The 21,930-nt window shown below is 36.6% G+C and overlaps 1 protein-coding gene across 4 annotated transcripts in view; it reads left to right on the forward strand.

Annotated features, from left to right (window-relative positions):
* Positions 1-21,930, forward strand: part of LOC125235232 (visual system homeobox 2-like) — a 152,655-nt gene that overhangs the window by 52,188 nt on the left and 78,537 nt on the right. For 2 of the 4 annotated variants that reach the window (XM_048141719.1, XM_048141720.1), the window contains exons 3-5: positions 4,897-4,917; positions 14,398-14,506; positions 14,814-14,940. In XM_048141719.1, the coding sequence (XP_047997676.1) occupies positions 4,897-4,917; positions 14,398-14,506; positions 14,814-14,940 (257 nt within the window). The remainder of the gene's footprint in view (positions 1-4,896; positions 4,918-14,397; positions 14,507-14,813; positions 14,941-21,930) is intronic. The other 2 variants (XM_048141721.1, XM_048141722.1) reach the window with 1 other exon arrangement.

Consider the following 21,930-nt stretch of genomic DNA (forward strand, 5'->3'; position numbering starts at 1 on the left):
TAGACATCAAAATAAAATTAAAAATTCCGAGGATATTATAATTTCATCCCTTAGAACGACGAGCGTAGCGAGGTCGGCTTCCATCCAAAAGTGCAGCTTTTTTTTCATAACTAGTATGACTATTATGAACATATGACAATAAGATTAGACTACTTATTTCAGGAGTGTAATGAAAATGAATAATACATATTAATTATGATCCTTTCGGCACCAGTAATACTATTAATAGTCTTTTCAGTACATATGGTGTTTTTTTACGCACTAGTGCGAGAAGTGGTTCTTTATAATTATGTCAGGTCGAAACTTTGGAGGGCCATCTGTACTGAAAAAGTCATACGAAACACGTGCAAAAAAGAAATTCTTTCTTCCTTTTTTACGCACTTGTATCGTAGTTGTACTATTTCATCACATTATTGAACTGGTAAAGCCTATCTTGGTTCTTCGAAAACGGATGAGAAAGTTGCATTTTATTCACAAAGTGCAAAATTGTATGCCATTATTATGCGTAAAAGTAACGCATCAGTGGTGAAAATGATAGCGGAGCGGTTTGACTCTGATATTTTGGGGCGTATCGAATTACATGTTCATAAACATGTGAATGACTTAATCACTTATTTATTATGTAAGTAGGTAAATTAAAAATAACATAACATTCCAAGTGTATACTAACAACTATGGACTGTAATTGGTCTTAAAATTTTTTTTTTAATTTCTTACAAATTTTAACTTGATGCCCGAAGCTGATGACCGGTAAAATTTACCTTTGAATGACGATTTTGAACTAGGCTCCTAGTAGCTTCCCAGTATCTATTTTATAAAATGCATTGAAAACATTGGAAGCGGTCGGTGGCGGTCGTATCTTATCGATCCGAGATGTCAGCAAGTTAGTGATGACATACAGAGTATTGCATTGCATCAGATAGGTGGGGTAGGTAAGTAAGGAATACTCATAGTTAGGTATAGTCTGTCCGACGGTTTAAGAGCTAAAAGCCATAAAACTTGTTACAATGGCATACAATGGTTAACAATAGATGAATAATTAGCTTATCTTTATGGCTTTTGGCTCTTACACCGCCGGACGAACTATACTACTCTTGTCCCGAGTAAACTATATTAGTCTTAGTCTTATCTTACCCCACGGGACCTTACCGGCAAGTTTCATGCGCCTGACAATTTTTGGCTACAGTAAAACCTCTAGTCACAGGTTGTAAGGAACAATAACAAAAAAAAATACTTGCACAAGACGAAGACTAATTCAATATAAAGGTGTTTTAACTATTACACAAACGTGAACAAATATGACAGGTACAATAACAAGCTTTTACCATTAAACAATATAATAATTATGTCGGTCTGTAGTTCACGTCACTATGCGGTAAACAGACGGACAGACAGACTAATTGCGCATTGTCCCCTAATGAACACTATTGGGCAGATGACTTCGGATAATGCAGTAATTAAGACAGTTGCTATTACGAAAACTTCTATTTACCTAATAAATACAGTAACCTCAAATACTAGTTAATTTGAGAACGTAGTCTTATTAATAACTTTTATATAAGGTTTAATCTTGGAAATACATTTCTTTTTAACGACGCCGGTTTTTGAAAGTGTAAGTACATAATAGGGACATTATGAAAACATAAGAATGTAGAGGTAATAAGTTTGTTTTTTAAAAATGTCATTTTTGGCACAAGCTTTTATCGCCGACTGTACCTTTCTTTCAACAGTCATCTACTGCTCTCCGAGACGTTTTTAAAAACCCCTTACTCGATTGGGAAACGACGTTTTATAACAGAGTTCATATGACCACCTTTCGGCTCCACCGTCAGATAAGCTCCATGATACTATAATATGTATTGCATTGTCATGTGATTTACATGTGTGCAAAATTCCAGCTCAATCAAAAACCGGGAAGTGGGTCAAATTTATCTTCTACGTTTTGACCCAAAGTGACACAAGTATTACTAATAAGGAAAGTAGAATAAAAACTTGTACCTAATTATGTCTAAAAAGTAGTCCAATATTTCAAATTTAGTAAACCAAAGCTTTCGAATTCTGGCTTTTTATTAAAAATATGATATCGAGCGTCAAAAAGAGCTGAATTGTTTTACCAACAAATAAAAGTATTAGCATTTAACACTCTCAGAGATATTCACAAACAATTAAATATTTAAGTTAACCCCAATAAAATGGACTTTTAAACTCATATCAACTATGCAAATTCGTGGGTGCCTTTATACTGGTTCAGGAGCAATGTTTTCATGAATAAGGTTCGTTGGTTCAGCGGAGATGATCCGAGCCTTTGCTTTGTGTCTCTTTTGCTCCATTTTCCTCGCACCTGCGCGAAATGCGATACTCGACGCAGCCTGAATGAAATCATCCTTGTCGTGAATGCCCGTTTTGTCAATAGGTGAAATAAAGCGTTAGGCTTGTTTTGGGTCGCGGTGTGAAGTTCAGTTTTCGTCTGCGAACGAGTGGGCGAAAGTCCGACGATTGCACTTAAATAAAAAAATAAATATTATAAGACGCGTAATATTTATTTTTTATTTTTTCTTACACGTAAACTCAAGAAGGCTTGTATTGTGGGTACTCAGACAACGATATATATAATATACAAATACTTATATACATAGAAAACATCCATGACTCAGGAACAAATCTGTGCTCATCACACAAATAAATTCCCTTACCGGGATTCGAACCCGGGACCGCGGCGTAGCAGGCAGGGTAACTACCGACTAGGCCAGACCGGACTTTTTTTTATTATTATTAAAGCCCTTTTATTCATAACCATATATATTTTTTAATTAATTTCCTTCTTGTTTTTCTTTGATTCTTAGCTGTGCAGTCTTTGTAAGTGCCCATGTTTGGCAACCATACAGTAGGCATGGTAAGATACATGTGTCCATTACCACTTTTTTCATTCGAAGATTATAATTTCCTTTAAGAACCTCTTTGAGAGACCAGAACCTTTTCCACGACATATTTATTCTTCTGGAAATTTCTTCTTCGTGATTGTCCTTATGAAAAGATACTTGTTTTCCCAAATAAATGTAGTTGCTAACATATTCTATGTTTTTATTTCCTACTGAGATTGGTCTTTGGTGGCTGTTTGTCATTATTTTAGTTTTTGTTAGGTTCATTTCCAGGCCTACCTTAGAACTTTCTTGGTCTAGGGATTTTAAAAGCATTTCTAGGTCCTTTGGTGTTTCAGCAAGAATGACGATATCATCAGCGAATCTTAGGTGGCTCGCAGACCGGACTTAGTGGAATAATACTGTATTTTCTGGATGGTGAAAATAAATTAAAAAAAAAAAACTTTGATTATAAATTATAAACTTGCAGGAGAATAAGAAACTATAGAATCAAATGGAGATTTCATTTATTATCTTCAATTGTGTAATATGTAGATATTTGCTCCTAAACGTCCCTTTTCTCCGACTAGGCTCAAGACGATTCTATAATCTGATTCGCTCCCCTTGTACAGTTCGCCACGTAGGTTTTTTTCTTAAATATGTATATGCCAATAAATATCATAATAAAGTTATGAAAAATATCAATTTTAAACGTTCCTGGGATTTAATAAATTTATGGTAGTTTTGCAAAAATTAAGAAGAATTAAAATCTATTGAAATTTAAGTTTTTTGTTAAATCTGAGTTTCAGCAGGGTACGAGTAAGTACCTTCTTTTATATGGGCATACTAGAAGTAGTAGCCAATTTAACATTGTGCTTATTCTAATGCTTTATTTTAACATTTTTTATCGGAATATTTATTTATTTATTTAAACTTTATTGCACAAATTAACAATAAAAAGTACAAATGGCGGACTTAACGCCTGAAGGCATTCTCTACCAGTCAACCATTGGTCAAAACAGAGATAGTTAGTTTGGTGCACAAGATTATAAAGCCAGTATGAGATTATAATGATTAAATACAAGTCGATACTATTAAATATTGCAGCTGAATACTACCATTTTTTTAATACTTGTAAGTACGTCTCAAGAGTGTAGGACAAGGGAAAGCATCATAAATATCGTTAACAGGATAGTGTATTTTGCTGAAAGAAGACTTTATTTTTCTTTTAAAAGTTACATGTAATATTTATAATAGATTAATTTGTATCTTGTTATGACTACGATTACGTGAGGCCAGTTCAGATTCAACAACTAGTTACATTTTTAACTGGTTTCGATAAGACTGACGACCATCTTGGAGATTGCACCAGTCAGAGTGAGCGAATTCCAGGATGGTATCAAAATGACATCAAAACCATAAAAATACGTTAAAGTTAAACCGGAGACTTATTTTATCTAATTTAGAAGGGACAGACAATACTTTGTTTCTTTACGCTTGTTCGTTTTTCTAGCGGCTGATTTTTGCATCATAATTTTGTTTACTTGTTAAACGTGTTGAAGTTTTAATTTTTACTAAGTTTTTTTTACGTCAGAGTCGTAAAATTTCAAAATTAAATAAAAATGACATGTTATTTTGAATGTTATTACTTATTAGAAGTGACATAATAAGCAAATTTTACGACTGTGACAAAAACGACTATGACTTTTATTCTTCAAAACCTAACATTGATATTTTTTCTTATATGTACAGTCAACCAATTGGAACTTAATGCCACTGTAGAACTATGTCATAGTGACGTTATAAATAAGATTGTAAGAAATCTTTTACTGCTTGTCATTTTGACATGGTTGTAGAGTGGCCTAGGGTTCCAATTGGTTGACTGTACTTTAAGAATGAATAGAAAACCAGACGAGATAAGTCAAAATTTAAGTTTTAGTGCAAATTTTATAAATATGACGTCACTAAAATGATTCTTGTGTTTTATTTTTTGTTTTCAGAAAACTAAATGTATTGTTTTTTGTTTCATGTAATGTAGCGGTTCGACAATTTTATTCAGGTAAATAACCCCACTGTTTTTATATTTTTCAAGGAAAGTGTTATTTTAGCGTTTATCAATTTTATTGTTCTCCAATATTTAAAGGACTCTTATATTAAAAAATGTATATTAAGGTAGTCAGAGACGTAAATAATTTCCTTAATTAGCTTGCTCGTGGCAGATGTTTGATTTGTAATTTTTTTTAATAAATAATAAATAAAATTTATTTATGTCGGACAATATAATCCATATCACGATATATTACAATAAATTAAATTAACATAGATTTTTTAATGTTCATTTCTGTTTTTCTTTTTGTAGGTTTGCGTAGGTAAATATTTACGTTATGAATTTATAGCTTTTATAACTGTCTCATTTATTCGGGACAATTCAAACATACTCTGATATCAAAACAATATTAGTTTCTCTCATTTAAAGACATCATTCAAATTTTCAGTACAAATGGTGTTTTTTTTACGCACCAGTGCTAGAAGTGATTCATTTCTTGTCAGGTCGAAACTTCGGAGGGCCATCTGTACTGAAAAACGTCGTACGATACATGTGCGAAAAAGAAATTCGTAACTCGTGTCGACTTAAAACAGTCCCTTCGGTCATGTTTTAATTCATCGCCACTCGTTTCGATCTTCTTTTTTTCCGCACTTGTATCGTAATGTACTATATCGTACGTGGCTAGCGCCAATACCAGATACGGGCTTGCTTAGCCTAAATATATATACATTTATGTATACCTAATCCATACTAATTACTAATATTATAAATGGGAAAGTGTGTGTGTCTGTTTGTTTGTCCGTCTTTTCAAGGCAAAACGGAGCGACGTATTGACGTGATTTTTTTAAGTGGAGATAGTTGAAGGGATGGAGTGACATAGGCTACTTTTTGTCTCTTTCTAACTCCCCACTTCCCTAGAATGGGGGGTGGAAGTTTGTATGGAGCATTCCGAAATTTTCGAATTTAACGCAAGCGAAGCCGCGGGCAAAAGCTAGTACAAAAATAAATAGCCACTACTAGCCCATCGAGATTTCTTAGTTTATATACAAAGCGATGAAAATGAATTGAACTTATTAATCGTTAAGGATATCATAAAACTATGCAGAAACATTAATAAAAATAAAAGTAAAATTAAGCTCTGTCTGTAGACAGGCCACGCGAGGCGCAGTAATCGAATGAGGCGCAGATTGGCTCGGCAATTGGCAATTCCTTCCTTCCTCTAATTGCCGCCAGCAGCAGCCGCCGATCCGCCTAATGCGCTTAGGGTTATACATAGCGGCACAATACAGTTTGCTGCATTACAATATTTTGGGATAATATTGTCTTCGGTTACCGCGATAGTTACTCATGAAATAAAACCCGTTGACCACGAATGCTGTAAAGTGATTATACGCGATATCATCCGTTTCCCTAGTTTTATTTAAATATTTTGGAATCATAATTAATTTTAGAGTGGAAGGGTCAGTTGGAAATGGAAGACCTACGCGAACTTTTCTTGTTCAAATCGGGGAAATATTGCAAAAAGGTCAGAAGTACTCGAAACCGACGAGCGTGTATGAGAAACGTTATGAAATGAAGCGAAAGTGATTTGTCAGGATCGTAGTAAATGGAAATCCGTGATCTCTGCCTACCCCTCTGGGAAACAGGCGTGATTGTATGTATGTATAATTAATTCAATAACCAGTCTCCTGTACCTAATGCTTTCTAGGTGACGTTTAATTGTATTTAGTACCCACTAAATTATCATGAAACTAGACATCAACTTAGAAAACTATATATCTTGTATTCACTATTGATGTAGAATAATACTAGCTTCTGCCCGCGGCTTCGCTCGCGTTAAATTCTAAAATTGCAGGATTCTCCATACAAATTCCCAATCCCCGTTTCAAGGAAGTGGGGGGTTAGAAAGAGACAAAAAGTAGCTTATGTCACTCTCCATCCCTTTAACTATCCCTACATAAAAAATGACGTCAATTCGTCGCTCCGTTTTGCCGTGAACGGCGGACAAACAAACAGACGCACACACTTTTCCATTGGTAATATTAGTATAGATAGATGGTATAATAGATTAATAGAGAAGTGACATTTCTACAAGCAAACACGTCGCTTTTGAACACTCTCAGACAGGTCAGACTCTTAAATTCTGTGTGGCTTGATTTTCAATACCAAAATATGGCAAATATTAATGATTGTGTTTGATAATGTTAAAATCGGCAGTGAATATCACAGAAAATATACAAGTTTTGACTTAGAATTGAACATTACAGGCAGGTATAGCCTGTCAGATTTTCTGACATTAAGTTTGTCTTATTAGTCTTACCTACTTGTCGTACGTAAGTACCTTTCTCTTGCTAACTTTTGTTGTGAATGTTATAGACAAGTTTATGTTTCGTAAAAACCAGCAAAATTAGATTCGAGTAACCACATTCGCTCACGACTGCCTATTTCTTCAAATGTATCGACAAATTCGTTACCACGCAAATTCGCCTCCAGCTGCAAATTTAATCGCTGAAGAAATCACTTGTTTACTCTCACATCCTCGTATCAACCTGTTGTAAACACTGAAATAAAATCTTTATTCCTTATACAGTAAGGTTGATAAAGTATCCAAAAATGGGTGACATAAGAGGTCGGAAAAACATGGTAAGAAATTGGCTATGGCGGATTGGCAATCTCCCGCGAATGAGATTGGCTCAATCGATGTCTATTCAGATGCGTTATATTCTACATTTGATTTGTTGTATATCCGATTTGCTGTATGAAGTCACGCACCGTGATGCAGTGTATTAACTGGAAACAAGACAAGCCAGTGTTGCGAAGAGCGTCACGTTTTATAGATCGTTTCATACGCGAAAATGCTTATTCGGATTCGTTAAAGTGAATAACACTATTTTTACCAGCAGGATGTGAGCTTAGATGCATGTATATTAAAAGTTATAGGTTTTTAAAAATATGATAAGTACCCTGTAATATCTGTTAAAGTATCCTTAATAAACCAAGAGAGAATTACTCCTTCATATATAATTAAATAAATCATCAAGAAAAACATATTTGTTGCTACTTTTTAAAATCGCTAAGCCGACTTACTCGTAATATTGAAAAAAGAAACACATATACTTGTATACTTGAAACTGAAATAACGTTTGATAAATTAAAAAATATGAAAAAAATCATAAAAGTAGAACTTTTAGAAAAAAGTAGAAACTACGGAACCCTAGCCGGTTTTTTGTGTTAAATATTGTAGTTACCTTTCTCGCTTCCTTTCTCTCTCAACCTCCTATAACGTGTACTTCAAGTAAACGTATTTCAAGGCACATTTTTAAGAATCTTGTGAGATTGTCATTAATATATGGACTAGTAAGATCCACGTGAATGCCGTTTGACCTTTGTAAAGCTCCCTATTCAGCGGTCAGTGCGTGTGAATGGCTCTATTCAGACTACGGAGACAGACACACGTGTCGACCGCAAACGTTTTTATTTATACGGCTGTATTCTAACATAACATTACAACATCGAACCGTTTCTGTTTTAGTATTTACTTAGTGCAGCAGTTCTGGAAAAACGCTCGTCATTTAGATAATCCCGTATAACATAAGAATCATTTTAAGTTTTGTCAATATTTAAATATGGCCTCCTCTTGTGTAAACGACTCCGATTCATAAATAGGACCTATATTATGGTTTTGATTTCAAAATGATAGGCGTTTTCCTAAGTAGTGGAGCCTCTATTATCCGGACTTTGACTTATCCGGTGATCCCTGTAATGCGACCAATTTATCGATACAGACAGACTGTCTGTGAGCGAGGTTTTACTGTATAAGTATCTATTTCAATACATCAATTCAAAAAGTCCAAGGATGCTGCTAAATAATATTAAATGCTGCTTTATTTTATCAGCATAATGCTGAACAGAATATTAAGTAGGACCTATGACACATAGCAAAATTCTTAACAACAAAATCATTAGAGTAGAATTGACAAATTAATTTTGTGTTAAAAGAGTAGCTGAAATCAGAAACGCAATATCAAAACAAGAAATTACAATTTTCAAACTTTACTCAAGTGTAAGTTACGCGTTCTTACGCATACCAAGTATACCAACGCGCATATATAAGTACATGTCAACTACCTAATTAAACCCCCACCTAACGGAAACATTTAAAAAAAAACTCCGCCATTACAGCCCGACCAATAATGTATGCGTTAACACGAATTTACTCACGATTCAAATTGAACTTTAATACCCACCCAAGGATAGAGTTGGTTTTCGAGTGGGAGGTTTCGAGGGGTATAATTGAAGCCTTGGAAAGCCTCTCGCTGCCACTTTGAGCACATAATAACAACGTGTCGTGTTTATGTTGGCTTATGTTTATGTTGTTCGGAGCACAAGAAATCTACACATGGTACCTACCTACCTAGGTTAATTAGTCTTGGTTAGTTATAGAAATGTTTTTGTGTTTCGTATACGAATTTTGGTTTAATTTCTTTATTTTTGACGAAGCGTATTGGGGATATGCTTTTTGTGATTTGCAGTTATGACGAAGCTGATTGTGATTATGATTTGTGAGTAGCTTGTAATGGTTTATTTAGATAAACACTGAAAAATACGTAATTTTGCTCATATTCCGGTATTTAGGTTATTTTTTCTACATGATAGTCAAATAACAAGCTACGAAATATACAAGTCGAATTCGTCCACAAACCTGACACTGCTCCTGTCTGAGGGTGAGCCGAGACAAGTAATAATATTATAAAGGGAGAAATTCTGGAGAAACCCTACTTTTATTATAAATATTAGACTATTATTAAAAAGGTAGATAGGTATAATATAACACACGTATTTTGGAAGTCGCATGTTGATGTAAGTACTCGCTTGGTCCAAGACTGGTGTTGTCACCACTTTGTGTGCTAGCTTTAATGTTTTATATTAAAGACATTCTATAGAATATGTACATAGTATTACTGTATTTTTGACAATCAGTGTGATATTTAATTGCAACAACACAAAAATTACCTGAGTCATATTTAAAATCACAGGCAAGTAACAACTTCAGTACAAAATCTGACACGCTCGGCCCCTATACACATCGACAAACTTGTTTCTTCTATCTAAAAATGCTCAAAGGTCCCTGGTGGAAGAGATCCCGTGAAGGGATAAGTTCGCATTTGTACTGAAACTTTTTATTTTAAATATTATGTGCTGTATTCTTTTCTTGTACAATAAAGTGTTTACTTACTTACTTACTTACTAAATCTAGTTCTGTGGCCATTCTAAATGTCATTCTCATATGTATTAATGCAAAGGTTGGTAAGTTTCCATAAAGTTACATATAAGTTCTGGGAAATTACAAACAATTCTCTCCGGAAACAAAGAAAAGTTTCATCATGAAAATTTAATCACACACAAAAATATGAAAAAAATAATCCGAAAATGTACCATTTGGTAATGTTACGTCATGAAATGTTAAAGCGGAAATACTACCCCAACTAGTGTGACCAATCGTTGGCGTGGATATTCCCGTCACGCGACGAATCGCTACAACGAAGCGTGGAAGCGCCAGAAATGTATTTATAAAATCAAATAGTCCTTACTATTTAGGGGGTTAGGAACGATTTCGCCTTTTTAGTATAATAGCAGTGTGATTTGACAACATAATAAGGTTATTATTTTAAATTGAGTCATATGGCTTTAGCACATGCGAACAAGTTGTTTTGGGAATGGGCATATTCGCGAAAAAAAAATATCAACTTTTTTTTCTAAAATAGGTAAATATAATGTTTTTCCTACTCACAATCACGAGCACTTTCGATCCTACTAGGCGGAAAAAAGCGTCCCAAATTTAATATTTCCACTTCGTTATTATTTTTCAAACACTTTGCACACCGGTTACAAAGTAGATAGGTAGAGTATGCAAAATAATAGAAAATTTTGAGACTATTTTTTTGTCTCTCGTTTTTTATCCTAGATCGCGCAGGGCTCATGAATCATGATTCTGAGTAGGATTTTTTTTTCCCGAACAAGATCATTTATTCTACTCTTCTTAACCTAAATAGAAAGAGGCCAGAGAGCTGTTCTAACGGTAGGTAGCTACTTTCCAAGTCGTTTGGGGTACTCACTGTTAGACAATTATTTATTTTGAATATTGTTTTAAAACAGCACGCCGCATCCCCTTGAGCTTTGAGTATTTTGTAAATTAAGCCATAATGTATATATTTCAATAGATATTTAACTGTGAACTACCTAATACCTAATGCTTTTTTATATCATATTCGACAAGCATGAAATATCTGATGTGAATGTATTACCTATACATTTTGGAGAACAATATTTTCATAAACTCAAGAATTCTACATATTGTCCTAGCACAAAATACTTCCACTGTCGCACATTAGATGTAAGCCCTTATTATCACATCAAACCGTGAATGTCCAGAGCATTATTACGAACATGTGTACTTTGGTCACCCTTCGCTGTGACGGATTCGTCACACCCGTCACGGCTCTGTTGTGCTGATGTCCGAAGCGTGACGGTTTTCGGACAAATTGTTAATCGATAAAGTTAAAGGGTTTTGCAGGTCTGGAGTAATGTTGACATTTTGTTTGTTATACAAAATCCGACAGAAGAATTTAATAGTGTTTGTAAAAAAAAGGAAGCCGACGAGTTGTAGCGAAAACTGCGCATTTTTTAATTTTTTCTTGAATTTTTGATACTACAGAAAGTTCGGTTTAAAGAAACTTTATTGTCTAAGAAATTACAGAAATTTCACTTACAAGACAACTTATAAATACTATCTTAAAAATATTACAAATTAGGTACGCAATAAACAAGCACGTGTAATTATGTTTAACAATAAACAGTTCCATTATTATAACTAATGTAATAATGATACAATAATGTTAACTAGAAATCGACCCTATGTTGTTATCATAAGGTTTATATGTAATTGTCCACTAGTTTACACGTAATGTGGGGAGTGTTTTTTTTTTTCATTTCAGCCCTAACGTGTCATATGTATCTATTTAAAAATGAATAGGGATTTACGAAAATCATTTTGATATTGTAAACATTTTCGGAAATAATCGCCTAAACAGTAAAAAAAATATGAAAAAAATCACAAAAGTAGAACTTTATCAACACTTTCTAGGGAAATTGTTTTGAACTTGATAGGTTGAACAGTTTTCACTAAACTACGGAACGTGCGTGGCCCGACACGCTCTTAGCCATTTTTTTGTATTTTAAAAATGAATTTGCAAACTGCGAATATAATCATTCACTGTGTCGGTACCTACATCAAAACTAGAGATCATCATTTTCTTAGACTTAAAAGAGTCAAATTGATATGAATATTTACCATCAATTAACTGTTTACCACAAAAACCATTATCCAGGATATCTAACTTAATATCTGATTCTCAATACCTGTTTATCATTAAGTCATTTGACATTGAAAATAACGACAAATAAAATAAGTTACGAATAATCAGCCTCAATATAATTAACCACTGTGAGCTATTGAATTTGATGGATCACTAATATGAACCTCGCATTAGTATGTATAATAATCATCATCATTCCCTTGCCCTTTTCCCATTATTTGTAGTTGGCGCAGCAGATCATCTTCCTCCATTCCTCTCTACCAGCCGCCATTCCCATAATAATACCTTTCACTCTCATATCATTGTTCACACATTCCATCCATCTTTTCTTAAGCCACTTCCACTGTATCCATCCACCTTCATATTTACCACTCATTATATAACATTGCTTTCATCCCTCCGCATTACATGAACACACCATGCTAATCTACTTCCTCTCACCTTCTCTGTCACTGGCGTTACTCTCAGGCTTCCTCTTATATACTCATTCCGAATCCTAACCAGGCTTGTCACACCACACATCCATCTCAACATTCTCATAAATATTATAGGACATTAAATTGCTTTTTTATCATGCAGAAACATCTGCGAGCGATATTACATATTATACTAACACTGACTGACTGATATTTACATTATTGACTGAGTGCCCACAGTAAGCTCAAGAAGGCTTGTGTTGTGGGTCGTCGGACAACGATAATTAATAAGATGAAAGATTATCACAACACTACACTGTAAGTAGGTGGAATAGACCCAATCATCAAACTAACCAGTTGACTTAAGTTGGTCAGGCCCCGTAGCCGAATGGCATTTCTCCGACGCCAAACGAAAGCGATACGCCTCTGGCTCTGTCGCGCCAATACGCAAGCGCGATAGAGATAGATATCTACTAGCGCTTCGTTTCGTGAGCGTTTCGTGAGCGATTGTGCCATTCGGCTAGCCACCCAGTAACTGCTGTATTCCGTGATCCAGTGTATCTGATTCGCAGGAAATTCAATTTCCCTGCGGCCAAATAGCCCTGTCACTAGAGAAGCAGAGTAAAGCCAGTACAGTATGTACCTAATAACTATATAACATAGAAATATACTTGTGGCCTCTCTTCGTAATACATGTATTGTAGTTTATGTACGCCTGTACGGTACAGAAAAAAAATCATCTTTGCGTACATATAAGTATTAGAAAGATTATAACTAAGTGTAAATGCGATTTTTTATTCAACGGACATGGCTTGAGATTGAGATTTAATAAAACTACCCATTTTAAGTTTTATGTAAGCTTGTTTGGATATTCATTTGGTTAGGATGGTATTTGTTGTATTGATTTTGTGGTGTTTTTGTACTCCCAACATTTTTTTGCCATTCAACATACAGAACTAATAGGCCAAAAAGGAGTGTTCTGTTTTTCTACTTCAGCGTTATTTAACCTTATTCTAAGCCGTTCCATAGATATCAAAATTGAATTAATTCGTAGTCTGTCAATCTAAAATATAGTTTCTAAAGCGGAGATAAACTACTTGTTTTCACACACTTCGCCCGGATTCGAACTCGGTACGATTGCGCGACAATCCGCCGCTAAGTGGATTAGCAGCGTAGTTTGGGGCTTGCCGGCTTAAAAAGGGCTTAGGCTTAGGCGGCGGGCGTTTGGGACATTTCTAGTTTGAAAAAGACGTTATTCGTATTTTACTTCGTATAATGTACTCATAGCTAGGTTGCATTACTGATTGATTAGTTGTACAATCTGTTCATTACTATTTTTCTGGGAAGTCATCTTTTGATAAAATGACTTGGCATTTTTTTGTTACTGTGATGTTTTCAAAGCTAGGAGATGGCAATAACAAGATATTGCATATAAATAGGTCGTAGGTAAATAATTATATACTTGTAACCAATATAACCAATACCAAGACTAGGTACCGAGTTTAACCATAATTAAATGGACAAAAACGTCACATCCAGGTGGCTCTGGGACAATAAAAAATACAAATTGTAAAATGAACATAATTATTATGATGGAAAACTACGAAAATACGTAAGAAGGACCTCAAGTTGATATTTTAGGGCGCCAGTACTACCAACTAATCCTGAGTACTAATTTCGGTTGTAATCGAAGTAAAAAGAATTGTTGTTGTCAACAGGAGTGTCGTCTCTGGAGGCGGCGAAAGATTTCACTGTCGACGGACTCACAGGCTACAATGGGAAGAAGAAGAAGAAAAAACGCCGGCACAGGTAATAATTTATCTTTTACAAAAAACAGTTTATAGAACATATTTATAGACAATTGAGACTAGCAATGTACACGTTGCATAAAATTCTCAAAATTTGCGTAAATTAATAGAAATTTTAATGAGAAAATTCTCATAATTTTGTCACTCGCAAGTTGCCGCTGAAAACATTCTCTGAAACTCCACTAGATATCGACAAAAGCCTAAAGCCATCAAATTTAATTTAGTTTTTATCTCAATATCTAATCTACTGTAACAAAATCGTTTTAATAAACACATATTATTATTTATATTTTTTGTTTCTTTTGCAGTCGAACAATCTTCACATCGTACCAGCTGGATGAGCTCGAGAAGGCCTTCAAAGACGCACATTACCCCGATGTGTACGCGCGAGAGATGCTCTCGCTCAAGACAGATCTTCCCGAAGACCGCATACAGGTGAATCTTATATTTAATTAAGATAGGGCTCTTTTGGGTCTACCGCCTAGTGGTGAACAGTGTGGATCTGCATGTGCTGATAGCAAATTGTTCTGCGTTCACAAATTCTAATTTGCGTTCAATATTTTTTCAAGCACTCTACATTCGCTTGATTTGTCGTTGGATTTGGGCTATAACATGCCAGATTAACTTCTTAAACTAATCGATACAGTCATGATCGTTTAACGATCTCCAAAAACTCGAGCCACAATTCCAAAGCACATTAAAGCTGTCAACAAATCCGTTTTTAACAATGGCATCGACGTTCGTCGATCGAGGATAAAGGTAACCTGACGCGGTTTTTTGTCGGGGTTGCCCGAGGGTGAGTTTTTGTGATAACGCGTGATTTTGTTGCGCCAACGAACAGCCCATTGCCAACCTTCTTGGTGTAGGGTGTACATAATGTTAGTGAACACGTAACCTGTAATAAATCATTTAACAGTGTTGTAGAGTTGTGCCTGCTCGTTCACTGAAAAGATCGCTCCCAACTAGTACGATCTCCGAAGTGTACTAGTTCGTTCTTTTAGGACATTTACGACAGTAGTACACCGAGAGAGCGAGAGATAAATTGTGCATATGGCGTACAGTAACGCTCGCTCGTACTAGCCGAGAGCTGATCGGCCGTTTTCGCGCGCTCTCGGTGTCGGTTTCGGTAGGATCACACGGATCGCTTTGCTGTCATTGTCACTCCTCGGCTCTTCGCTCCTTTCGCTCCCATTTTGTTGCGCGTGTGTGAGTGTACTTAATGTACTAGAGAGCAGGATCATTTGGGAGTAGTTCGGTCTAGTACAGTTCAGGGAATTGTGTCTTTTGTACTATTAGTACATGTCCTACACAAGCCTACAGTGTTTGTTGCATACAAACGTACAGGGAAAGTAGATACTTACTGTTTTGTATTTGCAACATATCTCCTTTTTGCTTGTTTATGCTCTGTATAATGTTCACTGATTTGGTAAGGAAAGTACTTTTTTTCTAGATCTTAATTTTCACTGAGATATTTTGTGACTAAAGTCATTAAGAAGATCGTTTTCAGGCGAAAATACAGCGCTTCTAATACTTTGATACTTGAAGGTGTAAGTATAGTACATATAGTTATAATAATCATCGGTAATATGTCAGTCTGTATAATAAAAATAACACGTTTAAACAGCGAAACTGCCAGATTAAAAGGTTGATAAGCACCTGGCACCTTAAGGTGTCATCGCAAAGTGACAATAAACACTGATAAGGTTTTTCAATCTGACCGCCATTGTTATGTTTTGTTATAAATACGGTTTACGGTTTGTTTAGTTATTTATGTTATTTTATTTATCAAGACTTGTACCTAATATTTATGTAATTACTATTTATATATTGCTATATACAATTGTTGATTGTTAACAAAATCATTAATAAAAAATAACAGTGATAATATACGTGTTTCATTACTTACAGCACCACCACCAAGTATCAAAGTATTAGAAACGCTGTATTTTCGCACCTATAGCGGTGTGGTCTATCGCTTCACATTTCCAAAATAATCTATCTCAAATTTTACTATAACACGTCAACCTTTCTATCGCTTTCCCACTCTTGACTTTGTACGCATATTTTAGTTCTTGGTAGAACTGAAACCATTAATGAGCGCCTATATTCAAAAGTGTAAAAAACCGGTAAAGCTCGGACTATCCTTACTCTACACACGACGTAGTCACACTACTAGACCGTCACCCGACACCACAGCAACTCGAGCTGCGCAGGATTCGCGGAAGGAAGCGATTTGCGATCGATTGATTACCATTGTGCGGTAATTCATCGATATCTGCACAATAGCTTAGTGTGGTAAAAAATAATTACGTCTTGTGAGATTTAATCTTACGTCAATTAATAAAACTGAGTAGATAATATTTTTGATGCGATTATTACTTTGATTTGAGTAAAAAAAATATCCTATCCGCTTCTCTTTCCCGAAAAGTCATGTTTCTATTTTTGTAGGTACGGTTTCCTGACCTGCTAACCGAATGGCATTTCTGTGACGCCAGACGCCGACAGAAATGCAGTCTAGCTCTGTCGCGCCAATAGGTACGCAAGAGCGATAGAGATAGATAGCTAATACGAAACGTATTTTATCGCGAATGTTTGTGCATTCGGCTAGGCACACTGTTCAACCTAAATAGACCCGTAGATGTATGTAGTTAAGCACCTCGTGTATGTATATGTACCCGTGATTGAGAAAAACAAGTGATAGTAAATTTAGATGGAAACTTTTGGATGGAACGATGGTAGGGTAAACATATTGTGAATTGGCAATGCTGCTTATCAAAGTAAGCACCTATCTAAAGGATTAAAGCTAAAAGCTTAAAGTCGCCGATAGATTCATACATTTTGCAGCTTTTGCCCCTTATTCATAAACATACACTAAAGTTATCAAGCTGATAAAGTTTGTTTGTCCCTTTCTATCACACCAATATGTCGGAAAGGGTCAAACGAACTTTATCGGCATGATAACTTTAGTGTAGGTACGTTTATGAATAAGAGGGTTTGAGACTAGGTACACCTTTTCTTAAAATCAATTATTGCAGGTACCTACAGTCCCTTCCCTACTTCCTCGTAAGTTTGAATCCGTTTATTCTTGTAAATGCTATTTTAATTAGAGCTTCCAGTTCCCGTCCGTTACATGCCACCCCCGCACTACCCCACCGCATTTATGAAAATTTCTTTCCTAACCTACAAACCAATATAGACCCTAATATGAAAGCAAAACCACTTAATTCTCGTGAAAAGGAAAACTTTTGCATTTCCAAGGGAATTTAAAGCTTATTTCGATGGGTTAGAGTATTTGTGTTGCGAGGGGTAGTTATGAATGATGGTTGAATTTTCGTTATAATGGTCGGCTGGGGATTAGGTTTCCCGGGTCCCGTAATAAATAGATCGTTATGCAATCAAACGTACTCCGTGCAGGGTAACTTACAAGTTGCAATAATATTCTAGCATTAATATATCGTACGTTCGGTCTACTAACTATGTAGGAACTATATATTGGAAAACGTTACTTAAGTGTTAACACTGTTACCAAAGAGATGCATTAATTGCAGCAAGAATTTCTGAACGATTAATGTACAAACAATAAAGTAGTAGTACCTAGGTAATACGTTGTTTTACGCAAGTTGACTTACATGCACTTAGACTTTACGTCACGAGTAGCCATTTTTCTCTTTCTTCTTCCATTAACATTAGCATCTGTAAGGTTTTGTAAGATCTAAATAAGCGCAAGGCAACAATGCCACAACACCTGAACCCACTTAAACCACATGCATGCTTCAGGTAAATACAGTCTGGCTTCTACAGAATTCTCCATTCCAGATCCTAACGCCTGTCCAATAACTAATCGATTACGGATTACCGACCGGTAAGTACGCTCGTCCGATTCGAGACACGAATCAATTAACGCCAGACAAAGCCGTCTCGATTGAAATGTTCAATACACGCCAAATTAATTATCGCACAGCGCCATCTGTGCGCCGGCCGCGCAACCGTAGCCATGGCAACCGCGCCCTGATTGGCCACTTCTACCCCCCCGCGGCATACCAAAAAGTCCCAACTAAAACATGCCCTCAATCAAATCTCAATTCAAAACTAGTTAGTATAAGGTTTATATTTGAGTGGATTGTTTGAGCGCTTGGCGCGCCAGTGTGTGCGCGAGTTGTTTTATTAGCTCCGCCCTTCTTAGCGGCATGGCGGCCGGTTTTTGTCTTGGGTCGCCTTTTTGCGTCGGTTTTCCGTGACGTGTGCACACATTTGTAGGTCGTGTGTACGTGTGTTGTTCTTTTGCGTCGGGTGTCGGTGGGAATGACGACGTCTTGTGACGAGTAGATAATTGTGTAGGGTGACCAGTATTCGGGCGAGGGTCAGTCCGAGCACTGAACTCGGTGCGCTATTTATGTTTAAATTTGTAACACTATTAACTTTCATAATATGTACTTACTACAAGAGTAATTGCCTACGGATGGTGAGACGGAATCAAGCTATTTCCTGAACCAGCGTCGCGCACCGGCGGCGGTTGCGATCGACTTTCCTACAACTACAAGCGATCCTCTCAACTAATCACCATCGGGCGTATTCTCAAATATGTATAGATAATTAGATATATAGTAAGGTTGATTCGGACACTTCCTAACAGTTAATAATATTATATGTAGGTGCCTATTTTATTAATTCAGAAATGCATACGGAAGGTACCTACTAGATTAGTCGAGGTTACCTGAAAACACCGAAGGTATAACCTTGTATTTAGGGAATGCTCCCGGGAATTCCCGGTACCAAAAGTACCGGGAAATCCCGGGATTTTTGAACTCTTTGGGTCCCGGTACTGATGTTATAAAATCCCGGTTCTTCGGTACTTTTCGGTACTGAAAAATGGACAAAGATTACAAACTAAAACGCATTTAATCACTTCAAAAATTTGAACGTAAACGACGGAATATCCATTGAATGCTGTACAAATGTTATGAAAATAGTTTCAAACGCGTTAGACTCGACCCGCTCGGTATTCATCGGCTATGATCGGGACCTCGGCGTCGGTTATACTTAGAGGGTAAACCAAACTAACTTTGCTAATGTTAGAATTAGTTGAGGTCTGTAATGATTTCTTGCACATGTCGTCCAGGTTTCGAAAGTATGCTTAGAACGCAGTCTGGTATACTATAATTTTGGTCCTAATAGGCGACCGGAATAAAATTCTAACAATAGCCACCAAATTCTACAACACCCTTTACTCCGAATCTCCCACACACCCACAGCCTGTGCCTGATTTAGAAGAAAGCTTCCAACATCAACATCGCATTTGTCGATTACTCTAAAGCTTTCGACAGCCTTCATCACAATTCCATTTTCACAGCTTTACGCAATCAAGGTATAGATCCCAGTTACATTCAGCTCATTTATCAAAATAGTACAGCCGCCATAAAACTACAGTCCTCAGGTTCCTCATTTTCTATTCAAAAAGGAGTCAAGCAAGGAGATCCGTTATCGCCAAAACTGTTTACCAGCACACTTGAACAAGTCTTCCAGAAGCTTATGCCAAGTTGGGAAGATCGGGGCCTTATCGTCAGGAATAGAAGGCTAATCCGACGACATTGGTCTGTTCTCCTCAACTGCCTCCGAACTACGATCAATGCTTCAAGACCTCAGTGACGCAAGCCTCGAGGTTGAACTTCAGATGAACATGTCGAAAACCAAGTTCATGACCAATAATAGTACCGCATGTAGGATTGAGATAAACGGAGAATCAGTTGCATATGTCCATCTACTTGGGCCAACTAATTTCTTTCCAGGCGCGACAAGAGAAAGAAGTCGAAAGACGGACTGAAAAGGCTTGGAGAAGCTATTGGTCCATAAAACATCTCATGAAAGGCGATTTGCCACTGTCACTTAAGCGTAAACTCATGGACATGGGACACCACGCTGCGCTCCAAAACAAAAATAGTCGACGTAGTTCGAAAAGCGGCAAAGCTGAAGTGGGACTGGGCCGGTCATGTCTGCCGAATGCCGAATGAGCTATGGGCCAAGATTACCACAGAGTGGCAGCCCAGGCCAAAACGGGGACCCGGCAGACCACGTATGCGATGGCGGAACAAGTTGGACTCCTTTAAGAAAGAATGGCCGAGGACTGCACAAAACCGGGAGGAATGGAAAAAGCGGGGGCAAGCCTTTGCCCAGCAGTGGGACATCGCAGGCTCTTAATAATAATAAAACACAATGAGATGTTTGTTACACCATACTCTTGAACGTAGCCTCCCGAACATGGTCGCCGCTTGGCCAATACGTATCCAACAATCTCTGCATCAAGCGAGAGATTGTTGGATACGGTCGACCTAAGGTAGCAAAACTTATCGACGACTTCCATTTTATGTTTTATTCATAATTTTACAACAAATGTACCAGTAAACCCTCAGTACCGAAAAGTACCGAAGAACCGGGATTTCCCGGTTCTTTCCCAGTACCGGAAACCTCAGTCCCGGTTCTGGGACTGGTACCGGTTCTGCATTCCCTACTTGTATTTTTATTTTGACGACCGGTCTGGCTCAATCGGTAGGGAAACTGCCTGCTAAGTCGCGGTCCTGGGTTCGAATCCCGGTAAGGGCATTTATTTGTGTGATGAGCACAGATATTTGTTCCTGAGTCATGGATGTTTTCTATATATATAAGTATATATTTATCTATTTAAGAATGTATACCGTCGCCTAGCACCCCTAGTACAAGCTTTGCTTAGTTTGGGGCTAAGTTGATCTATGTAAGGTGTCCCCAACATTTATTTATTTATTTTATATACTAAGTATACCAATAACATTTAAACAACCAATCGTATCCATAGCTGCTCTTTAGAAGCGCTCCAAAATTCTAAACCGTAATGGGCTCTTACAGGGTTCTTCTGCTCCGCTAGAGCCCAAAAGCCTTGAGATGTACAACGTGCATAGATATTTCTACTGCCAAATCGCTGTTTAGAGGATCCACTCAGCTATCTCAGCAAGCCCGAGAGTGAAAATGCAATATATTGATTTAAACAAACATCATTTTCATTAATGGCCTGGTCAAATTTGATATAAATGTAGGTAGTAAGTGTATCGCTACTAAATCCCGTTTTAATAAAACTATACGTGAATTTCAATCTCCATTCTCGATTTATTTAAAATTATTTTGTTAATGTTTGACTAGGGTCTCCGAGATAGGATATGTAAATGTATAGGTTTTATGATGTAGGTACGTACTAAAACCGTCTATGGAATCAAATCCGAAACCGGAAAATAAGCTGTTTATTGAAAACGTTAACAGCGAATCGACAAAAATAACAGGGACCGGGATATAGGTATGTACTTGATATATTAAATTAAATTTAGGAACGTGACGCGATATGATCCGTTTAGATACAATGTTTTATTTCATGACTACCTACTTACACTTACATAACTAAAA

Source organism: Leguminivora glycinivorella, chromosome 17 (assembly GCF_023078275.1).
Source record: "Leguminivora glycinivorella isolate SPB_JAAS2020 chromosome 17, LegGlyc_1.1, whole genome shotgun sequence".
Lineage (NCBI taxonomy): Eukaryota > Metazoa > Arthropoda > Insecta > Lepidoptera > Tortricidae > Leguminivora > Leguminivora glycinivorella.